Source organism: Cervus elaphus, chromosome 12, assembly GCF_910594005.1.
Source record: "Cervus elaphus chromosome 12, mCerEla1.1, whole genome shotgun sequence".
Taxonomy (NCBI): domain Eukaryota; kingdom Metazoa; phylum Chordata; class Mammalia; order Artiodactyla; family Cervidae; genus Cervus; species Cervus elaphus.
In genome coordinates, this window is record NC_057826.1 from 47,281,753 (window position 1) to 47,300,567 (window position 18,815).

The following is an 18,815-nucleotide window of genomic DNA, read 5'->3' on the forward strand; positions in this document are numbered from 1 at the left end:
ACAAACAACTTAGGGAGCCCCTGTCCCCCAACCAAAGATCACATCTGAACCACTGAGGTGAGAGCACTGGGTCCAAGATTCCAGACTGCCAGAGAACTCCTAACCCCAGGGGTATTAATTACTGAGAACTTCGACACCTGAACAAAGTCTGGTATCACGCAGCTGTTGACAGCATCCACTGCAGGACACTTTACCCAAACAACAAGCAAGACAAAAACACAACGACAATCACCAGCATACAGGAGCCCCACAGACACTCCAAAGTATACCTCACACAGCCCTGCCCATCTGAAGGAAAAACACTCACCTCCTCCCACCAGAACATAGGTACAAATCACCTCTAAAAAGAAGTCCACACAAACCACTGAACCAACCTTTCCCTCCGAGGGCTAAAACCAAAGAAAGAAGGAACACAACCCTAAAGGTTGGGGAAAGGAGACCTCAAACTGAGTAAGTTATAAAGTAAACAAATAAAAAGAGAAATATAGCACAAATGAAGGAACAAGGTAGAAACTCACAAGACCAAATAAACAAAGGGGTGATAAGCAAACTACCTGAAAAAGAATTCAGAATAATGATAGTAAAGATATTCCAAGCTTTGAAAGTAGAATGGAGAAAATAAAAGAAACAATCAACACAATTAATACAATTACCAAGTACACAGAAGAAATAAAGAATAAGTAAACAGAGATGAATAGCACAATTATTGAAATTAAAAATACTCTAGAAGGAATCAACAGTACAATAATTGAGGCAGAAGAACAGATAAGTGAGCTGTAAAAGAGAATGGTGGAAATACTGCTGAAGAATAGAATAAAGGAAAAAGAACAAAAAGAAATTGAGGATAGACTCAAGAGACCTTTGGGACAATATTAAACGCACCAACATGTGAGTTATGGGGGTCCCAGAAGAAGAGAAAGAGAAAGGAACTGAGAAAATTTTTTAAGAGATTATAGCTGAAAACTTCCCCAACATGGGAAAGGAAATAGTTAATCAAGTCCAAGATGTGCAGAGAGTCCTTTACAGAATAAAACTAAGGAGAGACACACTGAGACACAAGCTAATCAAGATAACAAGAGATTAAATACAAAGAATATTAAAAGCAGCAAAGAAAAGCAACAAGTAACACAATGGAAAACCCATACAATTAACAGGAGATCTTTCAGCAGAAACTCTGCAGGCCAGAAGGGAATAGCAGGATATATTTAAAGTACTGAAAGAAAAAAAATCTACAACCAAGATATTCTACCCGGCAAGGATCTCATTCAAAATGGATGGAGAAACCTAAAGCTTCACAGACAAGCAAAAGTTAAGAGAATTTAGCACCACCAAACCAGCTTTACAACAAATACTAAAGAGACTTATATAGGCAGTAAATGCAAGAGAAACGAAAGACCTACAAAAACAAACCCAAAACAATTAAGAAAATGTCAACGGGAACATATATATGAATAATTACTTTAAATGTAAACAGATTAAATACACCAACCAAAAGATACAGACTGGTTGAATGGATATAAAAACAAGACCCATATATGTGCTGCCTACAAGAGACCCACTTTAGACCTACAGACACATACAGACTGAAAGTAAAAGGATGGAAAAAGATATTCCATGCAAATGGAAATCAAAAAGAAGCTGGAGTGGCAATTCTTATTTCAGACAAAGTAAACTTTAAAATAAAGAATATTATGAGCAATAAAGAAGGATACTACATAATGATCAAGGGATCAATCCAAGAAGAAGACATAACAATTTTAAATATTTATGCATCCAACACAGGAGCACCTCAATACATAAGGCAGATACTAACAAATATACGAGGGGAAATCGACAGTAACACAGTAATAGTAGGGTACTTGAACACCCTACTTTCACCAATAGACAGATCATCAAAACAGAAAATCAATAAGGAAATACAAACCTTAAATGAAACATTAGACCAAATGGACCTAATTGCTATCTTCAGGACTTTACATCCAAATGCAGAAGAATACATTTTCTTCTCAAATGCACATGGAACATTCTCCAGGACAGACGACATCTTGGGCCACAAATCAAGCAGCAGTAAATTTAAGAAAACTGAAATCATATCAAGCATCTTCTCTGATCATAACAGTATGAGACTAGATATCAACTACAGGAAAAAAAACTGCAAAAAACACAAACACATGAAGATTAAACAGTACACTACTAAATAACAAATAGGTTACTAAAGAAATAAGAAGGGAAATCAAAAGATTCCTAGAAACAAATGACAATGAAAACAGGATGACCCAAAACCTATGGGATACAGCAAAAGCAGTTCTAAGAAGGAAGTTTACAGCAATACAATCCTATCTCAAGAAACAAGAAAAACATCGAACAGATTACTCTACATCTAAAGCAGCTGGAAAAAGAAGAAAAAGAACCCCAAAGTCGCAAAAGGAAACAAATCATAAAGATCAGAGCAGAAATAAATGAAAAAGAAATGAAGGAAACAACAGTAAAGATTCATAAAACTAAAAGCTGTTTCTTTGAGAAGATAAACAAAATTGACAAACCATTAGCCAGACTCATCAAGAAAAAAAAGGGAGAAAAATCAACAAAATTAGAAATGAAAAAGGAGAGGTTACAACAGACAACACAGAAATATAACAGTTCATAAGAGAGTACTATGAGCAACTATATGTTAACAAAATGGGACAACCTAGAGGAAATGGACAGATTCTTAGAAATGTTCAACCTCCCAAGACTGAACCAGGAAGAAACAGAAATTATGAACAAGCCAATTACAAACAATGAAATTGAAACTGTGATTAAAAATCTCCCAAAAAACAAAAGCCCAGGGCAAGACAACCTCACAGGGGAATTCTATCAAACATTTAGACAACAGCTAATGCCTATTTTTCTGAAACTCTTCCCAAAAATTCCAGAGGAAGGAATACTTCCAAACTCATTCTATGATGCCACAATTACTGATACCAAAACCAAACAAAGAAATCATGAAAAAAGAAAAGTATAGGTCAATATTACTGATGAATATAGATGCAAAAATCCTCAACAAAATTCTAGCAAAAAGAATTTAACAACACATTAAAAAGATCATAGACCATGATCAAGTCAGGTTTATCCCAGGTATGCAAGGATTCTTCAATATATGCAAATCAATCAATATGATAAACCATATTAACAAATTAAAAGATAAAAACCATATGATAACCTCCAACAGAAAAACCTTTTGACAAAATTCAGCACCCATTTATGACAAAAACTCTTCAAAAAATGGACATAGAAGGAATCTACCTTAGCCTAATAAAGGCCATATACAATGAACCCAGAGCAAACATTGTTATCAATGGGTAGAAACTGAAAGCATTCCCTCTGAGATCAGGAACAAGACAAAGATGCCCACTCTTGCCACTATTATTCAACAGTTTTGGAAGTCCTAGTCACAGCAATCCGAGACAAGAAAGAAATAAAAGGAATCCAGATTGGAAAGGAAAAAGTAAAACTCTATTTACATGACATGATACTATATGTAGAAAACCCTAAAGATATTATCAGAAAATTACTGGAACTAATCAGTGAATTTAGTAAAGTCACAGGATACAAAATCAATACACAGAAATCACTTGCATTCCTATATACTAACAACTGAAAAATCAGAAAGAGAAATTAAGGAATCAATCCCATTTATCATTTGCAACTAAAAGAATAAAATAACTAGGAATAAACCTATCAAAGGAGACAAGAGAGCTATATACAGAAAACTGTAAGACACTGATGAAAGAAATCAAAGATGACATAAACAGATGGAGAGATATTCCATGCTCCTAGGTTGGAAGAATCAATATTGTGAAAATGACTATACTACCAAAAGCAATCTACAGATTCAATGCAATCCCTATCAATTTACCAATGGCATTTTTCACAGAACTAGAACAAAAAATTTCACAATTCGTATGAAAATACAAAAGGTCCCAAATAGCCAAAGCAATCTTGAGAAAGAAGAATAGAAGTATAGCCCAATGAACTAGGCTAGAAAGCCCAGAGATAAACCCATGCATATGTGAGCACCTATCTTTGACAAAGGAGGCAAAAATATACAATGGGGAAAAAAACAGTCTCTTCAATAAGTGGTGCTGGAAGAACTGGACAACTACATGCAAAAGAATGAAATTAGAACACTTCCTAATACCATCCACAAAGATAAACTCAAAACAGATTAAAGACCTAAATGTAAGACCAAAAACTATAAAACTCATAGAAGAAAATATAGGCATAACACTGCATGACATAAATCATAGCAAGATTCTTTATAACCCACCTTCTAGAATAATGGAAATAAAGACAAAAATAAATAAATGGGCCTAATTAAACTTAAATGCAAAAGCTTTCACCTTCACAAACAAGGTAAAAAGATAACCCTCAGAATGGGAGAAAATAATAGCAAATGAAATAGCTGACAAAGAATTAATTTCTAAAATATACAAGTAGCTCATACAACTCAATACCAGAAAAACAAAGAACCCAACCAAAAAGTGGGCAAAAGACCTAAACAGACATTTCTCCAAATAAGACATACAGATGGCTAATAAACATATGAAGAGATGCTCAACATCACTCATGATTAGAGAAATGCACATCAAAACTACAAAGAGATATCACTTCACTCCAGACAGAATGGCCATAATCAAAAGATCCACAAACAAGTGCTGGAGAGGGTGTGGAGAAAACGGAACCCTCCTACACTGCTGTGCTGATACAGCCACTATGGAAGAGAGTACGGAGATCCCTTAAAAAACTAGGAGTAAAACCACCATAGGGCTTCCCTGATAGCTCAGTTGGTAAAGAATCCACCTGCAATGCAGGAGACCCCAGTTCAATTCCTGGGTCAGGAAGATCTGCTGGCAAAGGGACAGGCTACCCACTCCAGTATTCTTGGGCTTCCCTTGTGGCTCAACTGGTAAAGAATCAGCCCGCAATGTGGGAGACATGGGTTTGATCCCTGGGTTGGGAAGATCCCCTTGAAAAGGGAAAGGCTACCCACTCCAGTATTCTGGCCTGGAGAATTCCATAGACTGTATATGTATAGTCCATGGGGTCACAGAGTCAGACATGACTGAGCAACTTTCACTTTTCACAAACCACCATATGTACCAGCAATATCTCATCGAGGCATATACCCTGAGGAAACCAAAACTGAAAAAGAGACATGCACCCCAATGTTCATTGCAGCACTATTTACAATAGACAAAACATAGAATCAACCTAGATGTCTACTGACAGATGAATGGATAAAGAAGCTGTGGTACATATATACGATGGAATATTATTCAGCCATCAAAAGGAACACATTTGAGTCAGTTCTAATGAGGTGGACAAACCTAGAGCCTATTATACAGAGTGAAGTAAGTCAGAAAGAGAAATATAAATATCATATACTGACACATATATATGGAATCTAGAAAGATGGTACTGATGAATTTATTTGCAGGACAGCAATGGAGAAACAGACATAGAGAATAGACCCTATGGATGCAGGGGGAGGGAAGAAGGGAGAGTATGCAGAGAGTAACATGGAAACTTACAATACCATATGTAAAGTGGAGAGCCAACAGGAATTTGCTATATGACTCAGAGAACTCAAACAGGGACAATCTAGAAGGGTGGGATGGGGAAGGAAATGGGAGGGAGGTTCGGGAGGAGAGGCATGGGTATACCTGTAACGATTCTTGTTGATGTTTGACAGAAAAAAACAAAATTCTGTAAAGCAATTATCCTTCAGTTAAAAAATAAAGTGCCCCCCCAAAAAGCAGCAGCAGCTGTGGCACATATATATAATGGAATATTACTTAGCCGTAAAAGGAACACATGTGAGTCAGTTCTAATGAGGTGGATGAACCTAGAACCTATTATGCAGAGGGAAGTAATGTAAGTATGAAAGAGAAAAACAAATGTCATATATTAACACATATATATGGAATCTAGAAAGATGGTATTGATGAGTCTGTATGCAGAGCAGCACTGGAGACTGCTTATATAGAGAACATTGGAGATGCAGATATAGAGAACAGATTTAGGATGTGGTAGAAGGGTGAGGTAGAAGAGGCAGAGGGTTAGATAAATGGAGAGCGGTAGCATGGATTCATATACACTAACATATGTAAATAGGTAGCCAACAGGAATTGCTGTATGGCTCAGGGCAACTCAAACGGGCTCTGTAATAGCCTAGAGGGGTGGAAATGGGCGGGAGATGGGAGGGAGGTTCAGGAGGGAGGGGACATATGTACACCAATGATTAATAGTATGATCAATCAAATCAATACTGTAAACCAATCATCAAAAATAAATATTTTAAACAATGAATCTCAAGAGCATCATGTGGAATAAAAACAGCCTGTTCAAAAGTGACAGACATATGATTCCATATATATATGTAGTCACACATGACTGTTTACACAACATTTTTTTAATAACATTCTTGAAATAACAAAATTATAAAGATGGAGAACAAATTAGTGATTGCTGGCATATTGGGGATTGAAGGAAGTGTGTGACGATAATGGGGTATCATGAATGAGGTCTTGGTGGGGATGGAATAGGTCTGTTTCTTGAATGAGGTGGTGGTTGCATAAATGTATACCTTTGATAAAATGACACAGAAGTACATAAGCATAATGCAGCAATGCCACTTTCCAGGATTTTCTATTGTAGTACAGTTATATAAGATGTAATCAATGAAAGAAACTGTCCAGGGGCCAGTGGACAGTACTCCATACTATCTTTGCACCTTGCCAAGGATTAGTAACTAGTTCAACATTAAAAAAAACAACAAATCAATCAGATGTGGGGAGAACAATGAATGTTGACTATAACAAATTAATTGTATTAAAAAACAATCACAAAACAAATAAAAATCAATCAAATAACCACAATGAAGCAGATAGGTAGGAGTGGACCAAAATAACTGTAAAAAAGTGTTTGACAAAGCAAAACACACAAAGAACTGTACCCAAATCTGTAATATAGTAAGTAAATTTGCTGTTCACAAGGGTGCAGGTTAGCAATTCTGAAACTATCTGTATTCTGGAGTTGAAAGAATAAGTAAATATATTACAGATAATGAGAGCCAGATTTCTTTTTGTGGGGAGAATGCAATTACAAATAAATAACGAAAGGGGAAAGACGAAAGTGACCCCTGTAGAGGCAGACCGGAGTCAGCAGTACCAACACAGACTCATGGCTTGTTTTATTAATAAATACATGCAGATAGATACAGACATAAATGTAAACACAGATGTGTGTACATGGTTATTTTCTAGTTCTTTCCCCTTAGAGTGTTACACTAATAAGGAGCACATCTATCATTCAGACCTTGGTTTCTAAATATCATTCTCCAATGAAAGGAACCATCTCCTTAGAGAACTGGCTGATTCCAAGGCAAGGAAAGAATAAGCTGAGTCTGGAACACCTTCTGGTGCCAGAAACCAAGTAAACTTCATGTGTAGAGAAGGGTCATGTGGCAGGCAATGTCAGCAACCTCTGGGAGATGAAAACTTCAGTCTTACATCTACAAGAACACAAACTCTGCTGAGTAAGTGAGCTGAGAAGAGGCCCCAAGTTCCATATGAGAATGCATCCCAGGCAACACTTTGATTTTAGCCTTGTGAGACCAAGCAGACAATCCAGCTACACCACGTCTGGACTTCTGACCAACAGAAATTGTAAGGTGACAAATGGGTGTTGCTTTAAGCTGCGAAATTTGTGGTAATTTGATACACAGCAACAGAAAAACTAACGTAACAAAAAAACTATAATATTCAAAATAGTCATGGTCAGGAAAGGCAAGAAAAAGGGAGGAATTCTCATAGAATGGAGGAAACTAAGATTGATGGAGACTAAAGAGACCTGACAACTAAACGAAACTTGTGATCTTGGAACACAAAAAAGATGTCAGTGGAAAAACTGATGAAATCTGAATAAATCTCACAATTCAGTTAACAGTACTGTGCCAAGGCTAGTTTCTTCATTTTGATAATTGTTCTATGATTATGTTAGACATTAACATAAAGGGAACTCAGGTTAAGGGGATACAGGATTTTTTAATACTATTTTTGCAACTATTCCATAAGCCTAACTTTATCTCAGAAAGTTAAAAATATACCTATTTCCAAGTTCTGTCTGCTGAAAAGACCTGGAACCAATACAATAATAAGCATATCTAATACCCAAGAATAATAAGCATATCTAAACCCAACTTGTCTCTAAATATTATTTCCACTAAAAAATAATAGAATTCCTTAGTACAATGGCCAATTCCAGGTGTAAATAAAGAAGTTTATAAGATGAGCCTTGTATTAGTTTTCCAGAGAAACAGAAACAATATAATAGGGAATCAGATCAAGCAATTTTGGAAATGAGCAAGTCCCAAGATCTGCAGGGTGAGTTGGAAAGCTGGATGAGGACAGCCAGTTGGTTTAGTTCTAGTCTAAGTTCAAAGGCCAGACAGCCAGTGGTGTAGCTCCTGTCAGAAGGATTTTAGGCTTGAGACTTGAGCTGATATTTCAGTCCAAGTGTGAAGACAGGAAAAATGTTAATAATCCATCTGGAAGGCAATCAGGGAGGAGCCATTTCCTCTCACTTGGCTTTTTTGTTCTATTCAGGCCTTCACTGATTGGATGAAGCTCACCCACACTAGGGGGAAAATCTGCTTTATCCAATTTACTAATTTAAATGTTAATCTCATCTAAAAACACCCAAAATAATGTTTGACCAAATATCTGGGCACCACATGGCCCAGTCCAGTTGACACATAAAATTAACCATCCCTAGGCTGTAACATTTTATTCTGACAAAAACCAAGGAAGCTACCACAGATTACGGAAGTCTTGTCAAAAGGACACAGAGCAACAAAAAGGCATCCACTGGCCAAAGGTAGGACAATTTGAGTGTGAAAATGAATAATAAATACAATTAATTCAAGTATTAAATTAATTAAATCAAATTAATTAATCAAGTAGTAAATTAAAGACCCACGAGTCCATAGAGATAATTTTAAAAAGAGAAAAAGTCCAAAGCTAAAGAAAACAAAATTTTAAAAAACAACACAGGCATACACCAATGGAAGTAACTAGGACACCAATTCTTACTCTGATAATTATTGATCTCCCTTTCCAGTAAAAACTGTATTTCAGGGTACCAAATTACACTTTTCTGTTGTTTTTAAACAACAAAATTAAAAAAACAGTGTTTCACAACCCCTAATAAAGAAAAAAGATTCATTGGTGAAACCACAGATTCAAGTTTGGTGGGGTCTTTACAACAGAGGAACCAGGCTGTCTCTCTAAATCCACTGATCAACATTAGCACCAGCTAGTGGATTACAATATCAAGGATAGCACTGCCATGGAGTGACTGCCAAAACGTTGTACATAAATCTATTATGAGATGGTTGATATGAGTTTGAGCAAGCTCCCCGAGTTGGTGATGGACAGGGAAGCCTGGTGTGCTACAGTCCATGGGGTCGCAAAGAGTCGGACATGACTGAGCAACTGAACTGAAATCTAATCATGTCTTTACGGCTAACTTTCATTTAAAGGAAATATGAGAGATAGAAGAACAAAGTAAAGGAACTACTGAGAAAGCCAACAAATAAATACAGAAAGTGGGATATCCTATTAAACAACTGACCGAGCAAGTTAAACACATGTTAAAAACAAGTTAAAAACATGAAGTTAAAGAAATAAAGTACAAGTACAAGGGAAGGGCTGTTTTAGAGAAAGAGGGATCTGACATAACCAAATACACTGTATCAACCTTGTTTGGATCTTGATTGAGTTGTAAAATCTGTCTTTTAACATACAGAAATTTGACTATGGAATGGTATTAAATGATGCCTAGAATTTATTTATTGATAATTTTATTAGGTAAGATAGTGGCATTATGCTGCTATGTTTAAAAAAAATCCGTATTTTATAAGATGTATACTGAAGTATGCAAGAGAGACTTGATACAATACCTGGGATTTTCTTAAAAACTAAAGAAAAAATAAGAATAAAAAGAATGGGAGAAAAAATCTAATAATCCCTAAGAATATTCTTGCCCAGGGTTAAAAAGTCATGTCTAAGCTTCTGAAATTTGAAACTCAGAAGGATGAATACCACTTTTAAAACTTGTTTTTGCCATTCCCTATATCTTACAAAATGTTGACCATACAGCAGACACTAAAAGAATACATAAATATCAGATACCTTTTTCACATTTATAAGAACTCCTTTCTTTTTTTGTTGGTTTCCCTTTTTCTACCTCCCTCATCCCTTAAAATATTCAGAAATTTCCACTCAAAAGCTGTCTCCAAACTTTAGCAGTTACATAATTACATATTACACCCTAATTCTTTCTTTTTTCTTTTCTTTTTTTTTTGGCAGCATTTTGTGGCATCCTAGTTCCCCAACCAGGGATCAAACCCATGTCCCCTACATTGGGGGCATGGAGTCTAAATCATTGGACTGCCAGGGAAGTTCCAGACAAAGTAAATTCATAGCTAATAATATAACTGTTCATTTTCTACCACTTAAAATACATGTTTAATATCTGTAAATTCAAAACAGGTGTTCTTAAGTTTTTGTCTTTAGAATTTTATGGAAGACAACAGAACTACACTTAAACCATGGAAGTCAGTAATTAGAGATTTCATATTTTGGGGGACAAAAAATCCTGAGTGCTTACTCTTCCAGGCCTTATTCTAAGAGCTTTGCCTATATTAATTATTAAAACAGTACTAACTGATTATTAAAACAATCCTATGACGTAGGTACTATTATTATTCTTATTTTCTCAGTGAGTCAGACAAAGTAAAAGCAACTTACTCAAGGGTCCATAGCTAACATATCCAATACCAGGACTCAAAAGTACACAGTCTAGCTCCAAAACCCCAGCTTTTTACCACTACACTGAGCTGACTCACAGGGAGGTATCCTTTGCCTGATGCTTATCCTATCTGCTCCATTTCAGTATTAACAGTTGGCTTTCATTGTTTCCAAAGAGAAAATGAACAGAAAAATGATATAAGAATTAATAGTAAAACTTACCTTTTGAATGGCCTCTTCCATATCCAACTCAAATTGTTCATCCTGTAATAATCTGAGGAACCTTTTGCGCTCAGCCCTGTCATCATTCTCACTCTGCACCATTCGGTCCCTGGTTTGATTCTGTAGCCTTTGTAGTGCCTCGACCTGCAATTTTTTGCAATAGCTTATATCTACTAAATTCTGATGCCTTTCACTGAAATTCAAAGCTCTCCTTTTGGAAGCCTAAAATGGAGAAGGGAAAACAAACAAAAAAAAGCATACTTTGGTATTCCAGGATCTAATTTGTAAAAATACATTGATGTAGCCCCAGAAACAAATGAAACTGTAATAAACGAAAGGAGTTTGGCTTCCTCTCCAAATTCAGAGACATAACAAAAAAGCAATGTGGTAGACCAAAAAAAAAAATTTTTTAAAGATGTATCAATGAAGCAGGTACTATTTGTGTTCCCCATCTTATAGATGAGGCATGCAAAGTTAAAGCAACTTGACTCAAGTTTCCTCAGCCAATAAACAGCCAAATTAGAGTTCTAAGACGCGCAGCTGAGTTCTATATACCCAGTTCTTTACCGCTACGCAGGGAATACCTCCTCATTCCATCCTCTACTCCTTCCCCCTTGGCCGTGAAGTGCGGTTCAAAAGCCGCTCACGTTTCTCTAATGCACATTAAATAAGTCAACCCGCTATTTATTCATTCGCTCTCTTCTGGAGCTTTATTTCCACTCATTTGTTCAGCAGTTCTTAAACATCTCCCAAATTTCCAGAAACGTGGGAAGCAATAATTTTTTGCCGGGCAGATCAAATGAGGGGCGGGGCGGGGGTCAGCCAGCACGCGCGTCGCTTAAATACCAGCACCTGAGGTCTCTGAGGTACGATTTTCCCATTTAATTCTCCGATAGGCACTTCAAATTCTTTTTTAGAAGCAGGCTGGCTCTAAACTAGAATCAAATCAATAGACAACCGAGTAGTTTCGGCATGCTTACCATCTCGGCAGACTAAACTCCCCTTCTCCCTCTCGGGCGGCTACAACCTCCAGCAGAAAACCCAAACACCAGTAGGGCTCTCTGGTGTCCGCGCGGTTTCCCAGCAACCGCCACCGCGGCGTGCCCGCCCGAACCTTGACTACGCTCAATGTCGCCGCTTCCCATTGGACGCAGCAGTACCCAATCAGTACTGAGCTTCTTGAGAGGCTGGCAGGAGGGCTACTCCAAGGGTTTAAAGGAGACAGGCGGGAGTTCCAAATGTATCATAGTGCAAGGCATTTGCAGTCTGTTAGGAGCCCAAGATTCCTCCCAAGGGACGAAGTGTGGGCTTAGTGGAGTTTGGAACCAAGTTGAAATGTAGAAACTGTTTACTGAGAAGTACGCCAAACCCCTATGTAAGACAATGCGGGAGATCTGTGTTCAACCCCTGGGTTGGGAAGATCCCTTGGAGGAGGGCATGGCAACCCACTCCAGTGTTCTTGCCTGGAGAATCCTCATGGACATAGGAGCCTGGTGGGCTTCAGTCGTTAGGGTCGCAAAGAGTCGGACACGACTGAGCAACTAAGCACCTATGTAAGACATGAGACCAAAGGCACTTTCCTTACACAGAACATGTTACAACCTCAGTGCCTGTTGTACAGGGCTGATGACCGCCTAGGTCCTCAGCAATGGGAGGCACCGTCACGGTGGATAATTATTGATTAATAACCACTGTGGGTGGCCCACAGAAGCTGTAAAAACATGGGCCACATGGATCTCATTCCAGGAACCAATAAGAGAGCAGATATATAATGGCAGGAATGTTGGTCAGTTTTATTTTACTGGCAAGTTAGACAGTGAAGCCTGTTTTAAATGGAAGAACTTAAGAACAGGAATGGGTCAGAGAAATTAGTCAAATGTATTGATTTTAGAAATGACATTTATAGAAATCATGTCAAAACTAAAATTTAAAAAAATTTTAAGGTAGGTAGTGTGTGAACTTGACTTGGTCTGCGCTATCAAATTAAACTCCATCTTGTGTAGCAATGTCTGCTTAAATATTAATAATAAGACTTGTAGTTTAAGCTCCAAAATATAAAAACTTGGAAGTTTTCACTTCCCTCCTGACTACCACATAAAGCTAGGTAAACTTGAAACTAATAACTTTTCTTGCATTCATCATACAGCTGAGGTCAAAGGGCAACCCACCACCCTGAAATCTGCAGAGAGGTAAATACAGAGAGTCACAGTCAAGACCTGCTTATCTGGATCAGGAGCCCCTGAAGCCATGAATTAGGAATAATTAAATTTTAATTTTTATGGATTTCTAGAGACTGAGTATGAACTAAAGTCAGTGAAACTAGTGGGGACTACAGTATTAGAGAGGTCCCCACACTTCCATAGGTTTTGCCTCCAGTAATCTCAGCAGGTTCTCACAATGAAAAACCGAGAATGGGCTCCCATGGCTCTAACGGGATTAAGAAGAAGCATTTCACAATGTAATATTCAACCCTCTGGAAACCCTTCTCTGCAATAAAGACTTACTTTCCAGAGGAAAAGATTTCACCAGCACCTTATTTCACCTGGGGCAAGGATATTTCTCTGCCTCCAGCCTCCTCCAGCCTTCCTGTCTCATCTAAGGGGAGAAAATGGGATCTAAGAAATATTTGTGAAGGTCATAGCCCAGGGACACAGCTCTACTGAAAGATTTAATCATAAAATCATAGAATGCTTCCCCTTTCCCACATTTGATCACCACACCAACAATGCTCCAGTGTATAACAGCTGACTGCAGCTGAAGTCCTCCAAAACACTCACTCTGGGAGACAGAAGAGGAGGCAGAGGAGTAAGACAGGAAGATCACCATCCTCCCCACAAATACATGAAAACGCCCCCTCTGTCTAACAGTGGATTTGTAGGGAATCCAAAGACAACAGGAGACAAAAACATGAGAGGGATTTGAAGCCTCTGGAACCTACAGCTATAGCAAAACACAGTCTAACTCACAGCCATATAATAAAGGAACCACACTCCAAAGCTCTGTTTACCTCAGTCCCTGTTACCCAATAAGTATATTGCCCAGCTTTCAACAACAAATTAGAGGGCTAACAGCAGACTGTTAAGAGGGAAGGGAAAGCACACTCTGAAAAGCAAAGTAAGCATTAGAATTAGACTCAGCCATCACACACATTTGGGATTAAACAAGAATTTAAAATAACTACGATAAATATACTAAAGGATCTGACAGAAAAAGTGGACAACACACAAATGAAAGAGTAATTTAAGCAGAGAAATGAAAACTCTTAAGAATCCAAAGGAAATTGTAGAAATCAAATACACTGTAACAAATGAAGAATGCCTTTAATAGGATATCAGTAGAGTGGACACCACTGAAAAGAGAATCAGTGAGCTGGAACATGCATCAATAGAAACCTCCCAAACTGAAATGCAGAGATGAATAGCAAATAGATAATCTTAATAGGCTTTTAGACCTCACCTTAGACTCAATTTGTTCTCTAACATCAGAAGAGGACTTATGTGAGTGTGAGTGAATGTGTGTGTGTAGGGAGAAGACTATGTTTCTGTCTTTTGAGAGTCTTATAAACGCAGTTATTACAAAAGTAAAACTGTTGACAGGGTGTGTACAGTACAAAACATTTTGAAATCAGGATGCAACTACTATTTGCATTTAATCCCATTATTCTAACAACTTCACCAAGTACTCGCCACAAATTTGTTGTTGTTGTTGTTGTTATTTTGAACACTGGTGTTCTCCAAGCATTTAAAATAGTACTTGGCATATAGTAAGTGACAGATAAATATTTGTTAAACGAACAAATTATTGAAATTGTATTACTGTTATGCACACAGGAGAAAGCTCTACCAGCTATAACTCAATTTTATTTACATTTTCAAAGAGAACTTTGGTTTTATCATTTCTATTTTTTTATATTTACAAGTCCATTCTTTTCTGCTCTTACTATCATTATTTTCTTCTCTGTTTGTTTTGGGCTTAATTTGACCTTAATTTTATAGTTTCATAAGGTGAAAACTTAAATTTTTAAGACTATCCTTCTTGGGAATTCCCTGGAGGTCAGAGTTTTAAAGGGCTTCCCTGGTGGCTCAGACAGTAAAGAATCTGCCTGTGATGCAGGAGACCTGGGTTTGATCCCTGGGTGGGGAAGATCCCCTAGAGAAGGGAATGGCTACTTGCTCCAGTATTCTTGCCTGGAGAATTCCATGGACAGAGGAGTCTGGTGGGCTACAATCCATAGGATTGCATAGTTGGACACGACTGAGTGACTAAGACACACACACTGGGGTTAAAACTCAAAGTTTCCATTATAGGGGGTAAGGATTCAATCCCTGGTCAGGGAACTAAGATCCCACATGCCACGTGGTGTGGCCAAAAAAAAAAGGACCATCTTCTTTTCAAATATGAATGTATAACTTATAATTCTCTCTAAGCCTAGCTTTAGCTGCCTCCCACGGATTTTGATGTGTTGTAATTCTCAATTGTTCAATTAAAAATAGTCAAAGACTTCTTTGACCCATGAACTATTTAAGAGCGTTTTGTTAACTTTCTCAACAGTTCAGATTGTCCAGATGTCTTTTTGTTATTAATTTCTGGTTTAATTCCATTATGGTCAGAGAACATACTTTGACTTCAAATCTTTTTAATTGAAGTTTGTTTTATTGTTCAGAATACAGTCTGTTCTGGTGAATGTTTCATATGTTCTTGAAAAGAATACATAATCTGGTGTTTGGGGTGAGGTGTTCAACAAGGTTAAGGTGACTGAGAACGCTGTTCAAGATGACTGAGAATGCTGTTCAAGCTTTCTATATCCTCAACACTCCTCTCAGTAATTGCTTTGCGTTATCAATTACTGAGAGGAGTGTTGAAGTAGCCAAGAATAACTGTGGATTTGCTTATTTCTCTTTTCAGTTGTTTTTTTTTGCTACATATATTTTAAAGCTCTATTGTTAAATGTATACATCTTTAGGATTATTAGGTCCTAAAAACATTTTGACATTAACATTTTGAAATGACCCTCTTTTTCTCTGGTAATGTTCTTTTTTTTTTGAAATCTTTTTGATATTAATATAGGCACTCCAGTTTTTATTTAACTAATATTTATATAATATATCTTTCTCCATGCTTTTACTTTTAATCTTTTATATTTAAATTGGATTGCCTGTAGATAGCATATAGTTGGGTGCTGCTTTTTTATTCAGTCTGACAATCACCATCCTTTAATTGGTGTGTTTATACTATTTACATTTATATATCATTATGGGTTTGTATGGATTGATAGCTACAATTTTGCAAATTTTAAAATATTTGTTGCATCTGTTGTATATTCATTTTTCTCTTTTTCTTTTTGATTATTTTTTGTGATGCCATTTCATTTTCATTATCAGCTTATTATTTATACCTCTAATTTTTTAGTGATTTCCCTATGATTTAGTATAAATATATATATTTAAATACTCAGATATTGTAATTCTGCTTCACTTGTCATGTGTAAACCTTAAAACACTTTAACTTCAATTCTTCCATCCCATCTTTTCTGCTATTATCATATATTTTATTTTTATGTATGTAAATCCACAATATATATGTTACCACATATGTTAGACTGTTTGATATTCTCTCAGAGCTCTCAAATGCTCTATTTTTTCCCTCCTCCAATCTTTCTTTGTGTTTCAGTTTAGGTAATTTTTATTTTTACATCTTCAAATTTACTGACTCATTCCTCAGTTGCATTAAGGCCTCAGATAAGCCTGTCAAAGGCATTCTTCATGTTCATTAGTATTTAGTTTGTATTTAGTATCTCCATTAGCTGTTAGTTTCCATCTTCTCACCTAAAAGCACTCATCTTCTCACATATATTGTCTATCTTTTCCATTGGAGACTTTAACATATTAATTATAGTATTTAAATTTTTCTGCTGGTTTCACCATCTAGGTCATATGAATTTTTTTCTGTTGATTGCTTCATCTTAATACACCTTTTATAAGTTTTGTTGTACTTTTTATGCATGTGTGTGTGTCATACTTTTTGATTGAATGACAGACATCATATGTAAGACAGTAAAGACTGAGCTAAGTCATATTTACACCTGGTAATAAGCATGTCCATTCTCCTACCTTTAATGTAGGAGACTGAGTTTGTAGAGTCAGGAATTAAGCTGGATTTGAACATTATCTTCAGTACACAGTATCTTCAAATTTCTCTCCTGTTATCTTGTGCTTATGTTGGGGGTTGGTTTTCCAGAGAGCTTCTCTCAACATTCCTGCCTCACCCTTAGCATCGGGTCTTCCCTGGGTTCCTGCAGGTCGGAGCGTCTCTCCACACTCATCTCCTCCCCCAGCAGCATATCTCTCTTCTTGGTGGCTCCTGCTTGCTAGCTAGGAAGTGGTAAGAAGAGGGTCCTCTGTTATCTTGATCCAGTCTCAGCACTTTAGACAGACCTTGGCACACTAGGTCTCTGGTTTGGGGGGGTCTCATACCCTGGAAAAACTTTTCTTAATGGTTAAGTGTTCACTATATCCTCTTAGCCTTTAAAGAAAGTCTGATGCCATCAACCTGACCTGTAACAGCTTATATGTCTACCCCTTCAGATTTCTTCTTCAAACTTTGGCCAAAATGGATTTCTCTGAGCTTGTTCTTGTTGACAGGGAGAGGGGGTGCTTGTATATCTGGATTTCTTAATAAGACTATGTGATGACTGAAAGTCCACCAGCTATCGTGCCAATGAGCTAACACATGCTCTGGATGGCATGGCAGAAACATAGAAGGAACCCTGGTTCTTTATGACCACGGAGCTACCACTCCAGCCCTGGGTTGCCTAGCTCAGCACTTCATGTTGTCTGAAAGAAAAGTAAACTCATCTGTCTAAGCTTTTGTGTCCTCTGTTCCACTGGGATTCTATTGGCTATCCAAATGTAATTCCTAACTGATACAATCACTATCTCTGGTTAATTTCATGGGTGAAAATGAAAAAATAAATTTGCAATATTCATTGCCTTTTTAAATCAATGTTTGATTTTAAAGATGATGAGTATTTAGATTTCCTTTCTCACATTTGCCTCTCTCCCTTTTTTATCTTTTAGAAGTTACTAGCCAGTTTCCTTCCCTTAATCCCTGCAATCTTGGGAGTTTTGATCACAATTTTTGATTCTTGTTTTTTTTTCCTCCAAGATAGCTATGCAGGGACTTCCTTGGTGGTCCAGTGGCTGAGACTTTGTGCTCTGAATGCATGGGGCCTGGGTTCAATCCCTGGTCAGGACCTAGGTCCCACAAGCCACAATGAAGAGCATGGTGTAACTAAAAATCCTGGATGCCTCAACTAAGACCCAGTGCAGCCAAATAAAAAGATAATTAAAACACACACACACACAAAAACCCCAGGATATCCATGTAGCATGCTTGTCCAGTAATTTCATAATGCCCAGAGTCATGAAATTGTTATCTAAAAATTGGCACTTGCCATCTACCTCTACAAGGATTAAGTCACTATTCATTGCAGTCACTGACCTGCAACACATCCTGAAAAGGAGTTTAGGGTGCAGATAAGAAATAAGGCACTCTGTGCTCTGGGAACAACTGGCAGAACAAGCTTTCAGATAGTTAGATATTTTCAGAAGATTTTATGAGTTCAAAATAAAAATTACCTGCATCTTCTCATATGTCAGTAGTCAGTTCAGTTCAGTCACTCAGTTGTGTCCAACTCTTTGCGACCCCATGAACCACAGCACGCCAGGCCTCCCTGTCCAT

At 37.3% G+C, this 18,815-nt stretch overlaps 1 protein-coding gene across 4 annotated transcripts in view; it reads right to left on the minus strand.

The window, feature by feature from the left end:
* The window catches only part of MNS1 (meiosis specific nuclear structural 1), a 104,768-nt gene that overhangs the window by 59,496 nt on the left and 26,457 nt on the right, over positions 1-18,815 (minus strand). For 3 of the 4 annotated variants that reach the window (XM_043921179.1, XM_043921180.1, XM_043921181.1), the window contains one exon: positions 11,076-11,297. In XM_043921179.1, coding sequence (XP_043777114.1) covers positions 11,076-11,177 — 102 coding nt within the window. In that variant the 5' untranslated portion in view covers positions 11,178-11,297. Of the gene's footprint in view, positions 1-11,075; positions 11,298-12,055; positions 12,183-18,815 lie in introns of those variants that run through there. The other variant, XM_043921178.1, reaches the window with a different exon arrangement.